The sequence below is a fragment of the Prionailurus bengalensis genome, chromosome C1, assembly GCF_016509475.1.
Source record: "Prionailurus bengalensis isolate Pbe53 chromosome C1, Fcat_Pben_1.1_paternal_pri, whole genome shotgun sequence".
Taxonomy (NCBI): Eukaryota; Metazoa; Chordata; class Mammalia; order Carnivora; family Felidae; genus Prionailurus; species Prionailurus bengalensis.
The window spans coordinates 31,039,715-31,062,990 of record NC_057345.1 but is presented as its reverse complement, the minus strand read 5'-3'; the positions used below and the strand labels follow the sequence as shown (position 1 = coordinate 31,062,990).

The 23,276-nt window shown below is 46.3% G+C and overlaps 1 protein-coding gene across 1 annotated transcript in view; it reads left to right on the top strand.

Moving 5' to 3' along the window:
• The window catches only part of PPT1 (palmitoyl-protein thioesterase 1), a 28,061-nt gene that overhangs the window by 2,448 nt on the left and 2,337 nt on the right, over positions 1 to 23,276 (top strand). Inside the window, exons 2-8 of the mRNA XM_043578718.1 lie at positions 2,002 to 2,111; positions 2,334 to 2,461; positions 2,773 to 2,843; positions 4,637 to 4,739; positions 20,016 to 20,106; positions 21,366 to 21,464; positions 22,774 to 22,845. Of these exons, the coding sequence (XP_043434653.1) occupies positions 2,002 to 2,111; positions 2,334 to 2,461; positions 2,773 to 2,843; positions 4,637 to 4,739; positions 20,016 to 20,106; positions 21,366 to 21,464; positions 22,774 to 22,845 (674 nt within the window). The remainder of the gene's footprint in view (positions 1 to 2,001; positions 2,112 to 2,333; positions 2,462 to 2,772; positions 2,844 to 4,636; positions 4,740 to 20,015; positions 20,107 to 21,365; positions 21,465 to 22,773; positions 22,846 to 23,276) is intronic.

The window sequence follows — 23,276 nt, the reverse complement described above, 5'->3', positions numbered from 1 at the left end:
CTCAAAATGGAAAATGATCTCAGCCTACTTCTCCAACTGAGCGGCCAGTCACTTTTCTTCCAGTTCTTGGTTTTAGTTCTTTGAAACAGGAAAAGAAACAGGGCTGGGAGTAGGACGAGGCAAGGAGACCCCTACATTGCAAAAGTTAAGAAGGCACTCACTTTCTAGCTCGTAGAAGTTCAGGGTCAGCACTTGCACGAGAACCTGCGAGTGAGTACCTCCTGAAATTTTGTGCCCTAGGCGTTTCACTTTTCTTTCCCTAGTCCTAGTCCTTGAGTTTGATTCCTAAGCGCTCTTGACTCTACTAACCCCAAGTGTTCCAAATGATAAGGCAGGGTAATTTGCACCTCTGCTTACGTTTCAGTTATGAATTCGGTGTCCCAACTGTATTGTGTGGGCTTTTGAAGTTTGTTATTACTTGAGAAAACACGAGCCACGCAAAAAATGGTCTTTTTTTTTTTTGAGGTGAAATTCATGTAACCTACAATTAACCATATTAAGGTATGCAATTCAGTGGCAATTAGTATATTCATAATATTGTTTTACCAGCGCTCCTCTCTAGTTTCAAGTTTTTTTCATCATCCCAGAAAACACTGTACCCCGTAAGTAACCACTCTGTTCCCCACTCCCAACACTTCCTGTCCAATGTCCAATGTCCAATCTGTTTTCTGTCTTTATGGATTTGCTGGTTCTAGATATATCCTATATAAAGGGAATCAAACATTATGTGACCTTTTGTGTTTAGCTTTTTTCACTTATAATAATGTGAATTTAGTGTGAATTTAATGTGAATTTAGGTTCATCCACATTGTAGCATATGTACATATGTATGTAGCATGTGTATTTCTTTTGTTTTTTACAGCTGAACAATATTCCACTGTATGTGTCTACCACAGTTTGTTTACCCACTCATCCATTGGTGGACATTTGTGTCACTTTACCTTTTAGCTATTATGAATAGTGCTGCTGTAAACATTGAGGTACATGTTTCTGTATGGGCATGTTTTAATTTCTCTTGGGTAGATATCTAGAAGGGAAATTGCTGCATCCTATGGTAATTGTTAGGGTTACCTTTTTGAGGAACCACCAAACTTTTCACGATGGCTGCATCATATTACATTTCCACCAGCAATGTACAAGGGTTCCTATTTCTCCACATCCTTGCTTGCTACTTTCCAGTGTTTTAAATTAAAGCCATCCTAGTGGGTGTGAGGTGGTATCTCTTTATAGTTTTGATTTGCATTTCCTTTTTTAAATTAATTATTTATTTTAGTGTTTATTTTTGAGAGTGGGGAGGGGCAGAGAGAGAGGAGGACAGAGGATCAGAAGCCAGCTCAGCGCTGACAGCAGGGAGCCTGATGCGGGGCTCAAAGCTCACCACCGGAGCCAAAGTCGGTCGCTCAACTGACTGAGCCACGGGGTGCCTCGATTTGCAGTTCCTTAATGACCAGTGATGTTGAACGTGTTTTCATATGCTTGTTGGTCATTTGTATATCTCCTTTGGAAACATGTCTGTTCAAGTCCCTTTTCCATTTTTAAATTAGGTTAACTTCTTGTTGAGTTGTAAGAGTTCTTTGTGTATCCTGGGTATTAAACCGTTATCAAATACATGATTTGCAAATATTTTCTCCCTTTTTATTTTTTTCCTTTTGCAAATATTTTCTCCCATTCTGTATGTTTCACTTCAAGAAAAATTTTTGTTTTTAATCTTTATTTATTTTTGAGAGAGAGACAGAGTGTGAGCAGGGGAGGAGCAGAGAGAGAGGGAGACACAGAATCTGAAGCAGGCTCCAGGCCCCGAGCTGTCAGCACAGATCCCAATGCGAGGCTCGAACTCACAAATCGTGATATCATGACGTGAGCTGAAGTCGGACGCTCAACCGACTGAGCCACCCAGACATGTCATGTTTCACATTCTTTATAATGCCCTTTGAAGCTTAAAACTTTTTAAAACCTATGTAACCTGGTTCATGAATATCTGCCATTGTCTTTGTTGTCTAGGAGACAGCTGTTGTAATCCCTTAAGCATGGGTGCTATTAAAAAAATGGTTGAGAAGAAAATACCTGGAATTTATGTCTTATCTTTAGAGATTGGGAAGACCCTGATGGAGGTAAGGCCCTTCACAGCTCTGTTCCTTTGAAGGTTTGCTGACTGATTTCATAGAATGTACTATTAAAATGCTTTGTCTTGCATTTTTAACAGCAAATCTTGCAATGATACTTTAACTCTTGAGTGGCTTGTGTGCAGATTCCAACGAAACAAATTTGCCTTCTTAGAGAAGACACCAGTGGTGGTTCTCATCCCCATCCTTCCCCTGTGGCTCCTCTTTTAGGATGTGGAGAACAGCTTCTTCTTGAATGTCAATTCCCAAGTAACAACAGTGTGTCAGATTCTGGCTAAGGACCCTAAATTACAGCAAGGCTACAATGCTATGGGATTCTCCCAGGGAGGCCAATTTCTGTAAGTCCTGTTCTATGATGTCATACGACTTACGTGGGATTGAATTTTTTTTTCTTTCATTCAGATCTAGCCACTCCTCTAATTCTTTTGAGCTCTTCATCTATCTTGGAAGGAACACTATTCTAAGATGTCTCCATGTAAAAAGCTTTATGGAACTTTATTTTCTGTGAGAGAATAAGGATTTGTTTGGCCATCTGGGGGAAATCCTGACACTGCCTGGCTTTGGGGAATCACAGGGAATGAAGTAGCTTCATCTGGGAAGTTGGTGGTTGATGATACATTTCCATCTGATAATCCTTTTCTCCCCCCAGGAGGGCAGTGGCTCAGAGATGCCCGTCACCACCCATGATCAATCTGATCTCGGTTGGGGGACAACATCAAGGTAACCTTGGCCTCTTTGCCTCCTTTTTTCTCTGTTCTAATCCACACCACCACTTGATTTTATTTATTTATTTATTTATTTATTTATTTATATTAAAAAAAAATTTAACGTTTATTTATTTTTGAGACAGAGAGAGACAGAGCATGAATGGGGGAGGGTCATAGAGAGAGGGAGACACAGAATCTGAAACAGGCCCCAGGCTCTGAGCTGTCAGCACAGAGCCTGACATGGGGCTCGAACTCACAGACCACGAGATCATGACCTGAGCTCAAGTTGGACGCTTAACCGACTGAGCCACGCAGGCACCCCTGTTTATTTATTTTTAAAAGTGTATTTCTTTTGAGAGAGAGCACACACGCACACCCGCGTGTGCATGAGTTGGGGAGGGACAGAGGGAGAGGGTGAGAGAGAATCCCAAGCAGGCTCTGCACTGTCAACACAGAGCCCAGCATGGGGCTCGGTCCCACGAACCATGAGATCATGACCTGAACCGAAATCGAGAGTCAGATGCTTAACTGACTGAGCCACCCATGCTCCTTGTTTTTAAAAAACACAAGTGTTATTCAAATGCATGTTGGTAAAAACCTTATCATTCATTCAGTCAACAAACATGTATTGAAAATCTGTAAGACAGACAAGGTCCCTGTCTTCAGGAAATTAACATTCTAGTTGGGGGGTAGGGAAGAAATAGACAATGAAGCAAGGAAATAAATAAATACAGAGAGTGAAAACTATGATCAAGAAGAAAAAAATAGGTCAGGGGGTCCCTGGGTGGCTCAGTCAGCTAAGCATCCAACCCTCGGTTTAGGCTCAGGTCATGATCTCACGGTTTGTGGGTTGGAGCCCCATGTCTCTCTCTGCCTCTCTCTGTGCCCCTCCCCCAGTCATGCACATGCCTGCTCTCCCTCTCTCTCAAAATAAATAAACATTAAAAAAAAAATAGGATAATACTTAAGAGACAGGGCAGTGGTTAAACGTGTGTGCTCTAGAGCCAAACTGCCTGTGTTCATATCCTGACTCTTAGCACTTCGTATCTAACCTTGGGCAGAGTATTTCATCTTCCTGTTTAGAAGTTTCTTATCTGTAATATGGTACAAATAATGATTTCCTCTCTTCATGGTCATGAAGATTAAATGAATTATTGCTGACATATGGTTAGAACTATGCCGGGCAACCCTGAAAATGTTATTGATGAGGATGATGAAGGTGGAAGGTATAACTGGGGGAAGGGTGGGAAATGGGGTTAGGCACTACTTGAGTTAGGGGAGTCGGATGTGACTTCCCGAAGCTCCGACCTGAGAGATGAAATGAGTCCAACCACTGAAGCAGTGAGAGAGGAAATACATCTACCAGGGAACGGCCGGTGCCAAGGTCCTTAGGCAGAAAAGAGTATAGGAGCGTCAGGGGGAAGCTGGTTTTGGTATGCATGCTCTACGTTATCTTCTTTTTTAAGTGTTTATTTATTTTTGAGAGAGAGAGAGAGAGAGAGAGAGCAAGCAGGGGAGGGGCAGAGAGAGAGGGGAACAGAGGATCCAAAGTGAGCTCTGCGCTGACAGCAGAGAGCCTGATGCGGGGCTCGAACCCATGAACCGTGAGACTGTGACCTGAGCCGAAGTCAGACGCTTAACCAGCTGAGCCACCCTGGTGCCCCTCAATACATATTTTCTTGAGGAATAAGTGAACGAGATCAGAGGCTAGTTCAGGTCTGTTTTATTCCTCACAGTGCCTTGCACATAGTAGTTACTCAGTACACAATTCTTGAAAGAATGGATATTTGGCTTCTGCTGTTGTAGGTGTTTATGGACTCCCTCGGTGCCCAGGGGAGAGCTCTCACATCTGTGACTTGATCAGAAAAACGCTGAATGTTGGGGCTTACAACAAAGCTGTTCAAGAACGGTATGTATGGTTGGCTAAAAAAAGATACAGAACTGTCATTGCATGAAAATATCATGCTGACTTTCATGGTAGCAGTGATTCCAGGAGTAGGGGCCAGTGATATTCAAATGAGAGGCTTTTTGTAAATATCTCTGTGCTATCGATTCAGTTATATTGTAAACCTAAAACTGCTTTAATACTAATTTTAAAAAGGAAGGGAGAGTATTCTTTTAATATGCATATATATAAAGTTTATTTTATTTATTTTGAGAGAAAGAGGGAGAGAGAGGGAGAGAGAGAATCCCAAGCAGGCTCTGCACCATCAGCGTAGAGCTCAACATGGAGCTCGAAGTCACGAACTGTGAGATCATGACCTGAGCCAAAATCAAGAGTCAGGCGCTTAACCGACTGAGCCACCCAGGGTTTTCTTAGGGTATTTTTTTTTTTAATATAGAAAGAATGTAATTAAAAACAAAATAAATTTCCATCTTAAAAAAACTAACAAAAGAGCCTTTAAAAAAATCCCAAGCCCAAGAAATTACCGTATATATTTTGGATGACAGATTCTTTGTGTTGTCAGTAACGAGGGTTTAGCCTCCTATGTCAGTGTTTGCAACTACTCAGATGTGTTTGGATATTTAAAAATGTACAGAATCACTTTTGGAGTGTATTCTTTTCAATTGTTTCCAAACTTAAATTGTACATCAGAACCCCTGGGAAATTCATTAAAATGGATCCTGGGGCTTCATTCCTGGGATCAGAGATTAGATTTGGATTTAGTAGGTGTGGAGTATTCTTTTTTTTTTTTTTTTTTTTTAACGTTTATTTATTTTTGAGACAGAGAGAGACAGAACATGAACAGGGGAGGGGCAGAGAGAGAGGGAGACATAGAATCTGATACAGGCCCCAGGCTCTGAGCTGTCAGCACAGAGCCCGACGCGGGGCTCGAACTCACGGACTGTGAGATCATGACCTGAGCCGAAGTCAGACGCTTAACCGACCAAGCCACCCAGGGGTATTCTAAACGATAACAGATTTGGCATCGACTAGTATGGTCTGGTAGCTACCCTAAAGGTTTTCTTTTTTTTTTTTCTTAATTTTTTTTTTTAATTTTTTTTTTCAATGTTTATTTATTTTTGGGACAGAGAGAGACAGAGCATGAACGGGGGAGGGGCAGAGAGAGAGGGAGACACAGAATCGGAAACAGGCTCCAGGCTCTGAGCCATCAGCCCAGAGCCTGACGCGGGGCTCGAACTCCCGGACCGCGAGATCGTGACCTGGCTGAAGTCGGACGCTTAACCGACTGCGCCACCCAGGTGCCCCTTAATTTTTTTTTTTTTTAACGTTTATTTATTTTTGAGACAGAGACAGAGCATGAACAGGGGAGGGTCAGAGAGAGGGAGACACAGAATCTGAAACAGGCTCCAGGCTCTGAGCTGTCAGCACAGAGCCCGACGCGAGGCTTGAACTCATGGACCGCGAGATAATGACCTGAGCCAAAGTCGGCCGCTCAACCAACTGAGCCACCCAGGCGCCCCTACCCTACAGGTTTTCAAAGCATATCATTCTTGTCTAATACCAATTCTTCAATACAACACTTCCTTGAAGCCATTTTCCAGGGTTCAGCCTTGCCAGTGACTCACATATGGAAACAACTACGGCTAGCTCTCTCTTCCTTTCCTACCCTTTGGCTACATGCACAGCGACAAAGCTGTGTTGGGTCAGTAGTGCCACCTGGTGGTCAGTGAAAGAAACTAAGATACTTTTTTTTTTTTTTTAAGATTTTATTTTATTTTTCTCAAATCCACCCAATGTGGGGCTCAAACTCATGACCCCGAGATCAAGAGTCACATGCTCCACCGACTGAGCCAGCTAGGCACCCTGAAACTAAGATACTTCTATGTCTCCACCCCCTTTTCCATTAGGCCTCTCAAACCTCTGCTAAGCTTTACCCCTAACTCTGTTTTGACTAGTCACAGCTCGGTTGTCTATATTCTACGTGTTCTCTCTGCTCATGGATATGTGTGACTTCTTTAGACATCATTGTTATTTATTCTTTACTCATTATTCTTCTAACTCTTGCCCAGATGCCTCAGAAAAATTCAACGTTTTCTTTCTTTGTGTTTCTTTTGTGAACCAAATACAACCCTTGGCAATCAGAATTATTAGTGACTATAAATGAGCAGTCATGGCGGGGAGCCAGTCACATGTAACTGATGAAAAGTGGTAGATTGATGTGTTTGTCTTCACTTCCTCCTTTTACTGGAATGATAATCAACTAGTAGCAAAAGAATAAAAAGTAATAAACCCACAAGGACAGAGAGAACAGGAGAGAAGAGACAATAAAAGATGTCAACATGTTTTTAAAAGAAAGCAGATGAATGAGTGATAATTGTTTTAGCAGAAAACGTTGCAACCTTGTATGTCTATAGAAGGAACACTGACAAAAAGGGAACAGATTCACTTTTTATAGCTCCAGAAAGGGTCAGGAATGAGGTGCATAAGATCCTTTGGAAGGTAGAGATAAGTGCCTGGGGCTAAAAACAGGACTTTTTGTTGGGGAAAAATTTTCCTATATAAGGAATGATCAAACCGCCGGTTCCCGTGAGTGCACATCCAAGTGATTGCTCCTCCCCCATTGTGACAAAAAAAGCAAAATTTATTCTCTGGAGCAATTTAACTAGAGAAGTGCCAGCCTCTGAGACAACAGGCACAGGCTGGTGGTAAGACACCACATAGAAAACCCACGCCTTCCCCCTTCCCTCCCACTCAGTTCCCAGAATGGTAGCATTGAGGCTTCTTACCTGCTAGGGTGTTGTTCAGCGGCAGTCCCGTCTCTGGAAAACCTGACTGGCCCCAGAGAAAAGATCTACAGGTTGATGTTTTGGAATCCTCCAAGATGATAGGATTCCTCTTGACCCGCCCCTGAGGTGAAGCCACCAGGAGGTAGGCTCTGTTCTCACATGAGGAGCCTCCAGCCAGCTTTTGTGGTGTCTGTATAAACCATGAGCCCGGACCCCCAGTCAGACATCTGAGGAAAGCTTCTAAGGTGAAAGACAGACCAAAACCAACAAAAAGTTGGTTAGAAAGAAAAAAAGCAACTTAGAAAGAAAAGATGGCAGTTCAAGGAGCCAAAGAAAACCTTAAAAAAAAAAAAAGCCTATAATTATTATCTTTGTAGATAAAGAATTATAATCCAGGGCACCAGAAAAGAATGTGAATGAAACCACCAGTCAGTAAAAGAGAGCTCCTGGAAATTAAAAATAAACAACAACAAAAATGTGTGCGCAATATGGGAATATGCACATGAGGAAATCTCCTAGAAATTAGAACAAAAACTCAAAGAGGTTAAAAGGAAAAAAAAAAAGAGAACTGACAAAATGAAAGACATTTAGCTGTTTGGGAAGTCCAGTTTCTGACCCATAGGGGTTCTGAAAGTCATCCAGAGGAAAAGGGTGGATTGGAATTATCAAAGAAGCAATACAAGAAAATTTCTCTGGTCGACAGGACATGAGTTTCCAGACAGAAAAGGCTCGCTAAGTGGTTAGGGCAACAGTGGAAAAAGATTCACGTTGAGGTACGCTCCTGTGAAATTTCAGAGCACCGGGATAAAGAGGAGACCCCAGGGAGGCCGCCCACAGAATCCGTACTACTGACCGCCCCTCCTGCCAGCAGCACTGCTAGCTAGAAGGCAGTGATGCAGTACCTTTGTGTCCTTATTTATGTACGTGTGTATTTATTCATGAGGGGATGGGAAGGAACAGAGAGAGAGGGAGAAAGAATCCCAAGCAGGCTCTAAGCTGTCAGCACAGAGCCCAGTGTGGGGCTCAAACTCACAATCCGTGACGTCATGACCTGAGCTGAAGTCGGATGCTTAACCAACTGAGCCACCCAGTACCTTTGTGTTCTTTTTTAATTCTTTAAATGTATTCATTTATTTATTTAGGGAGAGTGAGTGAGCACAAGCAGGGGAGGGGCAGAGAGAGGGAGAGACAGAATCCCAAGCGGGCTCTACGCCATCAGCACAGAGCCTGATGCGGGGCTCGAACTCACAAACTGTGAAATCATGACCTGAGCTGAGATCAAGAGTCAGATGCTTAACCAACTGCACCACCCAGGTACCCCACCCACGCACCCACAGTGCCATTGTGTTTTAAGGGAGAGTGATTTCCATCCTAGAATTCTATGCCCAACCTTCAAGGAGCAACCAGATGTGAAGGGAAAATAAAGACCTCTTCAGACATGGGAGAAAAAAAAAGAATGCCCTTCTTTCTAGGCACCTGTTGGGAGACACTCAGTTCTATCCCGTCTAGTTACATGGCCTAGTATGTCTTCAAACCTCCTCCTCTTCCCCAGCATGGAGTACGTGGTAATACTTCCCTGCACAGAAATTCAGTGCCGTGCTCAGTTCTTACCAAGTAGGCAGGTTTGGGCTGTTACCACTAGTGGTGTTGTGTTTAAAGTATTTATTCAACTTGAACTTCCTGTTTCTGTTATTTATTAAGTATTGCAGTGGTTTTGTCTTCTTTTAGTTGCAGTTCTAAAGCATTCCATTCATAATTCCATCAGCTGTTGCACTGCAGTTTGCCAGGCCCTGTGGTAGGTCTGGCAGATAAAGGGAGAATGAGACAATGACGGTCCCTGCTGTCATGCAGTAACCTGTCAGTGGGGAAAAGGAGGCTCCACGTGAACAGAGGCAGGGACCACCCCTAACAGTGCTAAGGCCCTGGTGGAAAGAAACAGGATGCAGTGGCGGAGGGTATTGGAGGCCGTATCTACTCTGGACAAAATGGTCTTTGGAGAATAGGTATTGAGGCCGGGATCTGAAAGATGAAAGGGAGCACAGGAGGAGCTAAGGAAAGAGGCATCAGGCGGAGGGAACAGTAGGCACAAAGGCCTGATCCTGGGACACCTTGGGCTCGTTCTAGGCCCTGGCAGCAAGTTTAGTGATAGACGGGAGAGTTGGCAGGGGCTACATCGGCAGGGAGGCAGGGACGTGCGGGTCACGTCGGCAGTTTGGGTTTCCTTCAAAACATCAGGAGAAGCTACTGGCAGGTTTTAAGCAAGGGAGTAACATGGCCCGATACATGTTTTTGGAAGGTCTCCACTGCTTTGTAGAGAGCAGATTGGAAAGTGGGTAGAGGAAAAGCAGGGGCTGTTGCAGCGTCTTGCTAAGAGGTGCCGGTGGTGTGGACGCTCAATGAGATGGAGAGAAGTGGAATGACACGAGATACGTTTCATAATGTAGCTGAACTAGACTGCAAGCCAGGATACATCTCAGCATGTATCACATGGTTTCCCTGGGGAATGGATTCTGAGTTCTCACCAGTTCATTTACAGATTGATACTTCTCTAATTTTATGGGGTTGCTTTTTCTTTGTAAAGTTTATTTTATATTTCTATGTATATCTCCGGTTAGCAGATGGTCAGTATGAGATTTAAAGAGGCAGGTAGTCCCAGTAGAGAGGCGGGAAGGGGGAGGTGAGGGTGTAAAGGGACAGAAGGAGATTGTGTTCTCCTGGCAGTATGTTCCTAGGCTGCCCTTTGTACCCAGAAGGATTCTCGTTGCAGGCGAATAACCAAATCAAAGTAAATTTTTAAAGTAGTTCATAGTCTGTTGGTACTCAAGGTTTCAGAGGTTCTAGAATCAAGGAATGGGAGTCACAGACAGCCAGGTCCATCTGTCTCCAGCTGGCATTGCTGCTGCCTCTCTCCACGCACACCAGCCTCTCTGGCCACCCACATGGCAAAAGGTGGCCTTGCCCGGCTTCCAAGTTTTTGGTTTTTTTTTTTTTTTAAGTTTATTTATTTTGAGAGAGAGAGAGAGAGTGATTGAGCAGGGGAGGGGCAGAGAGAGGGAATCCTAAGCAGGCTCTGCGATGTCAGCACAGAACCCGATGCAGGGCTTGAACTCACAAACGCTGAGATCACGACCTGAGCCATGAGATTGGATGCTCGACCAATCAAGCCGAGTTGGATGCTCGACCGACGGAGCCACCCAGGTGCCCCAGCTTCTAAGTTTTTAATCGTCTCTGCTTAGGTTATTATCTCAGGCGAGGCTGGAATCTTCTGTCCCAATCCAGATTCTTGAGGAAGGGACCATGCCCCAGCTCAGGTCAGGTCTCTGTCATCGACTGTGGCCACAGAAGTGGGACCTTACACACCAGTTATACTTGCCCCTGTAACCAGGAGGGGCAGGGCAGGAAGGATACAGTTCCCAGACAAGGGAGGGTTGATTTTGACTTAGGCAGGGACCCCTCAAGATGTCTTCTGCACTGTTGAGATCATTCAGCCTTAGCAAAGCAAATTTAATGGAGTACTCTGGGAAGCTAGTGAGAGAGGCCTTTTCCCGCACCAGCCCCTGGCCAGGCTCAGTGCGGGCAGCAGTGAGGAATGGTGAGGGTGACCGTTCTCTCTCACCTTGTGGATGTGAAGTCTGCCTTCTAGTTCCCCTTTGAGAAGCTGGCAGCCCTTCCTGGATTTCTCCTTCTTCCGGTTTCCACCTTGCTATCCTGTGCCCATCCCTGCCCCAGGGAATACTGCATTATTGCCCTGGCCTCACCCTTGGCCTCTCCTCTTCCTCTGGGCCAGCTCTGCTCTCCTCAGTGGCCCTCCCCTTGGTCCGCAGCCCTCAGGCCCGCATGCCCAGTGCTTGGCAGGGCCTCTGCCCCCAGCAGCTCTCATAGAGCGCTCATCCACAGGTGTCCCACTGTCCCCATGCCTTCACCCTCAACTTGCCACTCCCTTTTCTGGAAATACTGAGGCAGCCACTGAAGCTCCCTTAGGCACTTTTTAACTGTTCAAAACAGTATAAAGAGTAATGTAATCTGAGACCGAAAAGTAATATTTTGTCATATTTGTCTCAGCTATTTTAAGAACCGAAACATTTCAGGTAACACTGAATTCTACATATCTCTGCCAGGTTCCGTTCTCTGTCCTCCTTCTCTGGTGACAACCATTGTCAAGAAATTAGAGTAGTAGAAGGGTGCCCAGGTGTCTCAGTCGGTTAAGTGTCCATCTCTTGGTTTTGGCTCAGGTCATGGTCTCACAGTTTGTGGTTTCGAGTCCCACATCAGGCTCTGTGCTGACAGCTCGGAGCCTGATTGAGATTCTCGGTCTTCCTCTCTCTCTGCCCCTCCCCCGCGCATGCCGTCTCTGTCTCCCTCAACATAAATAAATAAAACTGAAAAAATTCTGTCCATTAAAAATATTTTGTATATTTATATACATATCTATCCTTAATAGTATTATTTTATATATTTACAACGTTATGAATATCTTGCGCACTTTATGCTGCAAATGAGGTTTTCACTCAATATTATGTTTTTGAGATCTAAACATGTGGTTACATATACATCTAGTTCATTTGTCTTTTTTTTTTTTTTTTTTTTAGTGTTTATTTTTGAGAGAGAGAGCATGAGTAGAGGAGGGAGACACAGAATCTGAAGCAGGTTCCAGGCTCTGAGCTGTCAGCACAGAGCCCGACACAGGGCTGGAACTCATGGACTGAGAGATCATGACTTGAACTGAAGTCAGACACTTAACCGACTGAGCCACCCAGGCACCCTAGTTCATTCGTCTTGACTGCTACGTGGCATTCTGTATTCTGTGACTACCACAGTGTGTTGATTTCCGTATTACAAACATTTTGGCATTTCTAGTTTCTCATTATAACAAACAACTTTGAGGGAACACCCTTGTGTTGAAAAGCCCAGTCTATCTTCCTGCGTGTCTCCTTTACTTTTACACCACTACTCTACTCACACAGGACACTTCACTTCCGGTCACCAAATGTGTGGTGGTTTTCCCACACCGACGAATTCTCTGTGACATCAGCTGGGTGTCCTACAATTTAACTCAATTCTGACACTGTCTACCTGGAGGTAGCGTCAGATCCCGCAGGTGAAGGGCTCCCACAAGCCTACCAACCCCCCGCATGCCCATTGCCAGTAGTAGGTCTGCGGGTTACCCACAACCTCTGTCCGACTTGGCTGCAAAGTGGAGGTTCCCTCTCCTCAGTTTGACTAATTTGCTAGAGCGGCTCACAGAACTCAAGGAGACATGTTTACCAGTTTATTAAAGGGTATGATAAAGGATACAGTTGAACAGCCAGATGAAGAGATACACTGGGTGGGGTCGGGGAGCGCTGGGGTCACCCTTCTGGTGTGGATGTGTTCACCAGCCTGGAAGCTCTCTGAACGCCTACTTCAGAGTTACTAACTCCATTTCCAGCCCCCAGCCCCTCTCTGGAGAATGGGGAGCAGGGTTGAAAATCCCAAGCTTCAGATGGAGGTTTGGTCTTTCTGGTGACCAGCCCCTTCCAGGAACCACCTAGGAGCCCACCCAGAGCCTCCTGAGTAGGACAAAAGATGCTCCCAGTATTCTTACATAACACTTAGGAAGTTACAAGGTTTTAGGAGCTCTGTGCCAGGAACCGGGGTTGGAGACCAATATATGTATTTTCTGTTACTTAGCTGTCCTCGTACAAGAATTTATCTGCTAGCAGAATTCACATGTAGACTTTTAGTGATTCATTGGGTAATTTGGGGAATGCTCCGTAACGTCTCTGCTTCAGTTTCATCATCTGTAAAACAGAGCAATAAGTATACCTTACGAATTGTAAAGAAGGTTAAATGAGTTAATAGGTGTAGAGTGTTTAACATAGTAACAGTACTTCGAAAACAGTGCACTGAGCTGCTGTTTTGGTGGTTAGCATGTGCATTTTAGGCTTGACTGGGTATTGCCGGGGTGGTTGAACCAATTTCTGTTCCCACCAACAGAGTGTGAGCGTTCCTGTTTTCTCCAGTCTTACTTTTTTTTTTTTTTTTTTTTTTAGTTTATTTATTTACTGGGGCTCCTGGGTGGCTCAGCTGGTTAAGCATCCAACTTTGGCTCAGGTCATGATCTCACAGTTTGTGAGTTCAAGTCCCATGTTAGGATATGTGCTGACAGCTCAGCTTCAGATTCTGTGTCTCTCTCTCTCTCTTTCTCTCAAAAATAAACATTAAAAAAAAATAAAATTCTTCATAAACATAATTTTTTAAAAAGTTTATTTAGGGGCGCCTGGGTGGCGTAGTCGGTTAAGCGTCCGACTTCAGCCAGGTCACGATCTCGCGGTCCGTGAGTTCGAGCCCCGCGTCGGGCTCTGGGCTGATGGCTCGGAGCCTGGAGCCTGTTTCCGATTCTGTGTCTCCCTCTCTCTCTGCCCCTCCCCCGTTCATGCTCTGTCTCTCTCTGTCCCAAAAATAAATAAACATTGAAAATTAAAAAAAAAAAAAAAAAGTTTATTTATTTTGGGAGAGAGGGAGAGTGAGTGCAAAAGAGAGAGCACGTGCGCGTGCGAGTAGGGGAGGAGCAGGGAGAGAATCCCCAGCAGGCTCTGTGATGTTACTGCAGAGCCCGACGTAGGGCTCGATCCCACGAACTGAGAAATCATGACTTGAGCCAAAATCAAGACTTGGATGCTTAACTGACCAAGCCACCCAGGCACCCCTCGTCTTACTAACTTTTGATCCAATGTCACGTGTCTGTCAGTCAGATGTGTGCAGAATGGTTTCGCATTCCAATCTGTACGTGCTGTTGGACAGCTTGAACATCTGTTCACATTTGTTGTCTGCTCAGGTGTCCCTTTTCTGTGAATTGCCTATTCTAGTTTTTGCCTGTTTTTCAGTTGGATGCTCTTTTTCTTACTGATTTGTAAGTATATACACGCATGTGCACGTGTATTATGAATACTAAGCCTTTCTTTGTTAGGTATGTTACACTTAACTTCTCCCAGCCCGTGGGTCATCTTTTTACTTATGGTGTCTTTGTTTCATGTAACAGGTTTTTTATTTTATTTTTAGTTTTTTTTTTTTAATTTTTAATTTTTGAGAGAGAGACAGTGCATGGGGGCATGCACTAGGGGGAGAGGGGCAAAGGAAGGGGGAGAGAATCCTAATAAGCAGCCTCCACTCCCACATGGGGCTCTGTCCCATGACGATGAGATCATGACCTGAGCTGAAATCAAGAGTTGGATGCTCACCTAACTGCAGTTTGGTTTTTTAGATGGTTTTATTGAGCTACGATTCACATACCATATAGTTCTCTCATTTAAAGTGTATAATTCATTGGGTTTGGGTGTATTACATTACTTTTTAAAGTTGTGGTAAAACATATATATGTTTATAGATGTTTATATATAATATGTTTATATTATATATAAAACATAAAAATTTGCCATTTGAATCATTTAAAAAATTTGTTAATGTTTTTATTTATTTTTGAAGGAGAGAGACAGACAGAGAGACAGAGAGACGGAGCATGAGCGGGGGAGGAGCAGAGAGAGAGGGAGACACAGAACTCAAAGCAGGCTCCAGGCTCTGAGCTGTCAGCACAGAACCGGATGTGGGCCTCGAACTCTTGAACTGTGAGATCATGACCTGAGCTGAAGTCAGATGGTTAACCGACTGAGCCACCCAGGCGCCCCCCCCCCCCCCCCCGTTTGAATCATGTTTAAGTGTACAGTTCAGTTCAGGGGCATTAAGTACCTTCACAGTGTTGTACAACCAGCATCTGGGGCAGTGCCTTCTGACTTGGATTCAGGCCACTTTATCAGTCCTTCTGACTGATGCACAAAGCTATTCTCCTACCCCATATTTTCCTCTCATTTTTTTCCAATGTTTTTATTCATTTTTGGGACAGAGAGAGACAGAGCATGAACGGGGGAGGGGCAGAGAGAGAGGGAGACACAGAATCGGAAACAGGCTCCAGGCTCCGAGCCATCAGCCCAGAGCCCGACGCGGGCCTCGAACTCACAGACCGCGAGATCGTGACCTGGCTGAAGTCGGACGCTTAACCGACTGCGCCACCCAGGCGCCCCTCCTCTCATTTTTTTTTTTTTAATTTTTTTTTCAACGTTTATTTATTTTTGGGACAGAGAGAGACAGAGCATGAACGGGGGAGGGGCAGAGAGAGAGGGAGACACAGAATTGGAAACCGGCTCCAGGCTCTGAGCCATCAGCCCAGAGCCTGACGCGGGGCTCAAACTCACGGACCGCGAGATCGTGACCTGGCTGAAGTCGGACGCTTAACCGACTGCGCCACCCAGGCGCCCCCTCCTCTCATTTTTTTAAAATGTTTTGTTTTTATTCTCATGCTCTTCATCTACCTGGGGTTTTCTATGCTTGAGTCTGTTTCTGGGCTGCGTTTCTGTTCCATTGGCTTATTTGTCTATTTCCACCCAGCGACCACGCTACTTCAGTTACTATAGCAACGTTTACCCAGTTCCTCTTCAAGTCTTGGCTGTGCTTGGACTTTTATTGTTTCATCTCGAGTTTATTTATTAAAAAAATTTTTTTAAATGTTTACTTATTTTTGAGGGAGAGAGAAAGACAGAGCTTGGGTGGGGGAGGGGCAGAGAGAGAGGGAGACACAGAATCCAAAGCAGGCTCCAGGCTCCGAGCTGTCAGCACAGAGCCCGACGCGGGGCTCGAACCCACAAACTGTGAGATCACGACCTGAGCTGAAGTCACACGGTTTCACTGTGCCCTTCATCTGGAGTTTAAATTATTGTCAGATTCTACCAAAACTCATCTCGTGATTTAGATCAGACCTTCTTAGCGTTTGGCCATCCCCTCAGCGCACGCTCTGCTGCATTCCTTTCGCTCCCCTTCAGGCGCGTGTTCCTCTTACTCTAGGACTTGAGCAGCATTTCCCCTTGCGGACTCTGCGGGAGCCTGCTGGTAAGCAGCTGGCTTCAGAGCGTGGGAGAGGAGGGACAGAAGGGGATGGTGACAGGTCTGAGAGCACTACCTTTTGTGGAATTTGTGCCACGCGTGGACACACTACCGAGCTTTACGGCTCTTGTTTAATTTTCACAACAACCCTGCAAAGAATCCGGCTCAAGGGGCGCCTGGCTGGCTCAGGCAGAAGAGTCTGCGACTCTTGATCTCGGGGTCGTGAGTTCGAGCCCAGTGTTGGGCATAGAGATTACTTAAAAAATATAATTATAATCCAGCTCAGAGAGGCAAATACCCATGATTCCAACCTGGGTCTGTGCAATACACGGCTGTGGGTGCTGTGTGCACCCCACAGTCTGCAGAGACAGTACGCATGTATCGTGGTTAAGAGCAAGACTTCGGGGGGGGGGGGGGGGCAGACTGCCTGCTAGGCTATTCTGGCTTTATTACCTCCCAGCAGGACGACCTCGGGCAAGCTGCTTAATCACTCTGGGTATGGCTGCCTCATTTGTAAATAGGAGGCTAATAATAGCATCTCCCCTATGGAATTCTTGTCAGGATTAAATAGGTTAATGTATGTCAAGTGCTTAGAAGAGGCCCAGTGTATGTAAGTGCTGTACTCATGCTTCTACTATGGTCTCTAAGCCACAGTGGCTAGAGCAGCCCTCAGGGATAGAGGCTCCAACTGGGGGTGGTGGGGAGTAGGGGGTGGGGGGGCGGTGCCTGGATGGCTCAGTCAGGTGTCCCGACTTTGGCTCAGGTCACCCATCTCATGGTTTGCGAGTTGGAGCCCCACACTGGGTTCCTGGCTGTCGGCACAGAGCCTGCTTTGGATCTTCTGTCCTCCTCTCTCTCTCTTTAAAATAAATAAACGTTAAAAACAGAAAGATGGAAAAAAAAGGCTCCAGCTTCTGGGGCGCTGACAGCCTCGTGAGCGGGCTGCATTGGAAAGAGTGTGGACTCAGACAGATTTAGGCTCCTAGCTTACCTTGTCTGTGACTGTGTAGCGGTTTTGAGAGAGGTGCTTAACCTCCCTGAATTTGGCCCTTCACTGGTGCAAAGGAGATGATAACAGTATGAGCCCATGTTTCTTCTCTGCCTCCTGAAGCACCGTCTGCCTCCCCCCACGTCTCCACCTCCCGCAGCACTTCAGCTTCTGCTCAGCCTCAGGCCCTTCCCCCCACTGCTGCCTGTGCACCCAGCTTCTCGCAAACCAAATGTCCTTCATTTCTTCCTGTTGCCCCTTCTTAGCTCTGTTTCCTTTTCACACAAAAAGGTGACCTAGGACTACCGCCTTTTCAGCCATTGGGCTCCCCGCTGTCATTCTGGGTGTCCGGAACCTGGTCTGGCAAGATCCAAAGACATTTGCATTTATTCACTTGACATTTAAAAAAAAAGTTTTTTTTTGAAGCTTATTTATTTATTTTGAGAGAGAGAGCACGCACCAGCAGGGAGGGGCAGAGAGAGAGAGAGGGAGTGAGAGAATCCCACGCAGGCTCTGCTCTGTCAGCACAGAGCCCGACGTGGGGCTCGAGCTCACGAACGGTGAGATCATGACCCGAGCCCAAACCGAGAGCCAGACGCTTCACTGCCTGAGCCACCCAGGTACCCCTCACTTACCGTTTTTTGAAGGAACTCTGGCCGCCTGTGTGGACGTGTGTGTGCTGAGGCTCACCACTTCTGAGCATTTGACACTGTTGAGCGCCCACTCCTGAAGCTTCTTCCCTTGTTCTCCTCACCGTCCTGCCTTCCCTTCTGCTCACATCTCCACATCCTACCCCTCCTTCAGCGCCAGCCGACTTGTTTTGGAGCTTGTCTGGCATCCCTGTCTCGGTCCCTTCCCTTCGGCAGAGCCGTCCTGCTGAGCGCCAGCCAGCATGTCGCTGCTGAGGGAGCTAGTCGTCCTTGGGGGGACAGGGAGCCAGCTCTCACAGGGTGAGCGACCACAGTGTTAGACCAGTGCCGATGTCAGTATTTCATAAATGGTCGGAGTTCATCACATGTTAAAAAATCAGTGAAAACTAAACATTGAGAGCACGAGCAGGGGAGGGGCAGAGAGAGAGGGAGACACAGAATCCAAAGCAGGTTCCAGGCTCTGAGCCGTCAGCACAGAGCTTGACGCGGGGCTCGAACCCACAGACCGTGAGATCATGACCTGAGCCGAAGTCGGACGCTTAACTGACTGAGACACCCAGGCGCCCCACTTCCCAAACATTTATAAAGAAATTATAGAACATCCCTCTGACTGCCAACGGGCTGACAGCGCCCCCCTTTGACCTCAGTCGCACCTGCCCTGGGCGTGAGGAGCGCTGACCTCTGCTGCTTCCAAACTGGACTCTCATATCCTCCTGCTCTGCTGAGTGGAACTTTCTGGATCATCACCTCCGAGGCAGCTCTTCCACTCAGGCTGGAGAGCTCGTGGTGTAGAAATGTTTCTTTTTTCCCCTGCCAGCCTGGGCTAGAGAGCCCCACCTGTGTTCTGACTCCTCCTTTGCCCCAGAGGACTTCTCCCTTCAGGTTCATGCTCAGCTCTCGGTGGAAATGCTGCAGTGTGGATCCTGGTGTGGATATGGGAACTGAGTGGAAGTGCCTGCAGGGAGGACTTGGGGAGGGGTCAGCGTGGGTGGGGGAAGGCCCGGAGGGGAGGGGAAGCAGAGAGACTGGAGGGAAAGTAAAAGGACGTGAAAACCTGTCTGAACTGTATAAACAACACCAGATCCCTGCCTTTTGTCTTTTTTTTTTAATTTTTTTTTAACGTTTATTTATTTTTGAGACAGAGAGAGACAGAGCATGAACGGGGGAGGGGCAGAGAGAGAGGGAGACACAGAATCAAAAGCAGGCTCCAGGCTCTGAGCTGTCAGCCTAGAGCCCGACGCGGGGCTCGAACTCACGGACCACGAGATCGGGGCTCGAACTCACGGACCGCGAGATCGTGACCTGAGCCGAAGTCGGACGCTTAACCGACTGAGCCACCCAGGCGCCGCCCCCCCTGCCTTTTGTCTTTAAAAATCGTGTGACCTATCAGAATCCTGCACACTAGTGTCATCAGTCAACGATAGGAAAAACGCTTTGTGATTGAAAGGTTAGACCTCCCTCCCAGCCTGAGGATGGCAAGGTGGATGAAGAGAGAGTGATGGGATGGTTGGGTGCAGAGGAGACAAGAGGTGGTGATGGCTGAGTCTCTCGGGAGGAATGGGAAGCAGAGGAGGGTGAAGGAGGTGGGGTTGTGGGCGGGACAGCCTGTGCCACCCTGACCTGGAGGTATAAGTGTGGTAGGGCTCACGGCCATGGTGAAACCAATATTGATGAGTCCTTTTCCTAACTCTGTGGGACTCTTGTATCGTGCTAAGTAGCACTTCCTTGCCTCCGGTGTCTTGTTCATGGGGCTCTTGAACTGTTTCATCAGTGGAAGGCTTGTCTGCTCTATTTACGGGCCAGGCCTGGGATTTGGTGGCTCCGATCTTTCGTCCTTTTGAAGTCTCTTTGTGCACGGTCCCCTAGGCACAGGGGCATGCACCCAGTGCGCTGACTGACCTGCAGCTCGGTCCCCTTCACTCATTCCTTCTTCTTCCTGCAGCCTGGTGCAAGCAGAATACTGGCACGACCCCATAAAGGAGGACATGTACCGCAACCACAGCATCTTCTTGGCAGATATTAACCAGGAGAGAGTAAGCACCCATCCCAGGCTGCCGTCCGTAGCTGTGCATTCATTTTGCTTCTGGGGCAGTACGAACAGATCAGCTGTGACTGTTTACCCAACGTATCCTGGGCAGAACCTGGGAAGCAGAAGTTCTGTTTTTTGGGAGGCAGTGCTTCTGAACTTTGTTTCCTTTTAGGAAGGCTGAGATTCTTCTGGCTTTCTCCCCGTAGGTCCTTTTCCTTTCCTTGTGTTGAAGAAGCAGGGTAAGCTCAGCAGGTTGCTGGCTGGCTTAAGTGGAACTTCGCAGCTGCTGTCTTACTGAGGGAAGCCTTCCTAGTGGGTCCCTTTGGGGTCAGATTGTCTCGGAAGCAAGATTTACTTAGAAGAGAGACTGCGGAGTGGGTCCCAGGCATGAGCTTGGTTTGAGCGATTCTGGTAAACTACATGGCTCAATTTATAGCGGGCTTATCTCGAAATTTTTGGGTTTTTTAAGTTTTTTTTTTTTTTTTTTTAATTTGAGAGAGAGAGAGCGCGCGCATGTGCATGTGAGCAGGGGGACGGGCAGAGGGAGAGATAGAATCTTAAGCAGGCTCTATGCTCAGCACAGAGACTGTGACCTGAACTGAAATCAAGAATCAGATGCTCAACCCACTGAGCCACCCAGGCGCCCATTTTTGTTTTTTTTTTAATTTTATTTATTTATTTTTGAGAGAGAGAGAGTGACAGCACAAACAGGGGAGGGGCAGAGAGCGAGGGAAACACAGAATCCGAAGCAGGCTCCAGGCTCTGAGCTGTCAGCTGTCAGAGCCCAACGCGGGGCTCGAACCCACAAACTGTGAGATCATGACCTGAGCCGAGGTCGGATGCTCAACGGACTGAGCCACCCAGGTGCCCCTGATTTTTGTTTTTTAAAAACAAAATTTGAAGGGCAGTAGGGGAGAAACAGAGTAGTATTGCAGAGTCACTCAGAATGTGTAGTTTCTCATTTTGCCTTGGCTTTCTCTGGGTAGTAGCCTTTAACCTGTGTGATGGATGGCTATAGAGTGCAGTGACAGACTCATGGCCGCTGGCGTCTGTGTGCTCTGGTTGTTTGGGGTATTGTCAGATAGGATGGTAAGAAAAGGCTGTACAAGATACATTCTGGGCAGGGAGCTGGAAAAGCAGTCCATACCATGGAGAAGAAATATGGTGGCCCAGGGTCGGGGAGACCAGAGCACTGAAAGGCTTTAACATCCCTGCTGGAACCTGATGATGATGTCCCTGAGATACTGCTGGCCTTTCCTCCAGGGTGTCAATGAGTCCTACAAGAGAAACCTGATGGCCTTGAAGAAGTTTGTGATGGTGAAATTCCTGAATGATTCCGTTGTGGACCCAGTGGATTCTGAGGTGAGACACTGTATGGGCACAGCAAAACATGCCAGGAGACCGAAGGAGTAAATGGTATTAAAAAACAGCTTCCTGCTGGGGGAAAAACCTTCAGTCTCTTTCCGCCACCTCTTGTGTAGCTTAGGGCGTCTTCACCTGAGGTCTAGAACTGGGACAGTGGGGGCTGGAACCCCCGCCACCTGAAATTGTTTGCAAAATTATGAAGTTGTGTTCTCTAAAGAAAGGTCTAATGCTTTTACCACATTTTCCAAGAGACCTGTGACCCAGACCACCAGCCCAAAGTCTGTAAATCCCTGAGGTTGGCACGCAAGGTCTGTCTTGACCTGTCCTTTCAACTCAGTCTTCCTTCATTACCCGCTTCATCCACTAGGATCAAGCCATCTTGTACTTCTTGAAGTGACCCAGAGTTGGCCTGTGTTTCTTTTACGTGCCTTTGTTCATGCTTTTTAGTCCCTAGAGTTCCCTTCCCTGGGCTTTTCCACCTGATGAGCTCCTATTCATCTATCAAGGCCAAGCTCAAGTGGTCACTTCTTCCATCCAGGATGCCATCCCTATTCCAAGTAGAATTTGCTCTCTCTTTTGCAGAATCATCACATTATGTCAGGCCACCAGGGACTAGCAAACTACAGCCTGCCGGCCAAATCCAGCCTGCCATCTGCTTTTGTATGGCCCATGAACCACTTTTTAATGGTTAGAAAAAAAATCAAAATATCTGATGACATAATTATATGAATTCATATTTCAGGGTCCATAAACAAACCTTTATTGGAATACAACCATATTCAGTTTTAATTTTATTTATTTATTAGTCATATTTCTTTTTAAAATATCGTCAGTGGCTGCTTTTGTTTACAATGGTAGCACTGGGTAGTTGTACCCACGTGGCCCTTAAAGCCTCAAATACTTTGTATCTGGCCTTTACAGAAAAGTTTGCTGGTCCTTGTGCTACACAGTTGCTTCTGTGCCTCCGTAGACTGTTGAAAACAGGGGCCATATATATATATATATATATATTTTTTTTTTTTTTTTTTTTTTTTTGGGTGTGGAATTTAGCACGAGGATTTTCACAGCATAGGTGCTCAGTAATTGTAGGAAACAGGAATTCTGGAGAATTAGAAAGTTCTTGGGAAAGATGAACTCCTCCCTCAGGATCCACCCTGAAAAAGAGATGACTCAGATAGACTCTTTTTATTCTTCGCTACAACTTTGTGATATTGTTGGTTATCTTAACGACCAGCCAGTCTCTAGTGTCAGTCTGACAGTGTGTGGCTGTATATCTGATCTGACCTTTCTTCCTCGTCTCCTGCAGTGGTTTGGATTTTACCGAAGTGGCCAAGCCAAGGAAACCATTCCCTTGCAGGAGACCACTCTGTACACACAGGTAACTGGGGAGGAGAAGGGTGCTGTTTTTTTCTGCTCCTGGTTCCTGAAGCTGCTAGGTTCTTTGGTGATAGACCCGGTCCCGTACACCTGGGAGCTGTGGGTGCCCGGAAGCATCCGGCTTTGATACGGGTGAGGCTTGTTAGGGTGCTGATTGTTACACCAGCTTATCAGGCGCCGGTTTACAGAAATGTAGATCCCAAATGAAAGACCTGTACCTCGTGGTTTTCAAGTATGCGCAACGGTCACATCATCTCCAGCTCCTTCCTTCTGATAAAAAGGTTCAGAACTGGCTTCTTTTGCTGCTGTGCAGGGTGCAAATCCAAGAATCCCCCGTGCATCATGAAAACATAGGAGAGGTGTTACTTTAAAACATGAACAGATATGAAGTCTCGTTTTGAAATTTAGGGCGGTGACCGGGGGAGCTCCTGC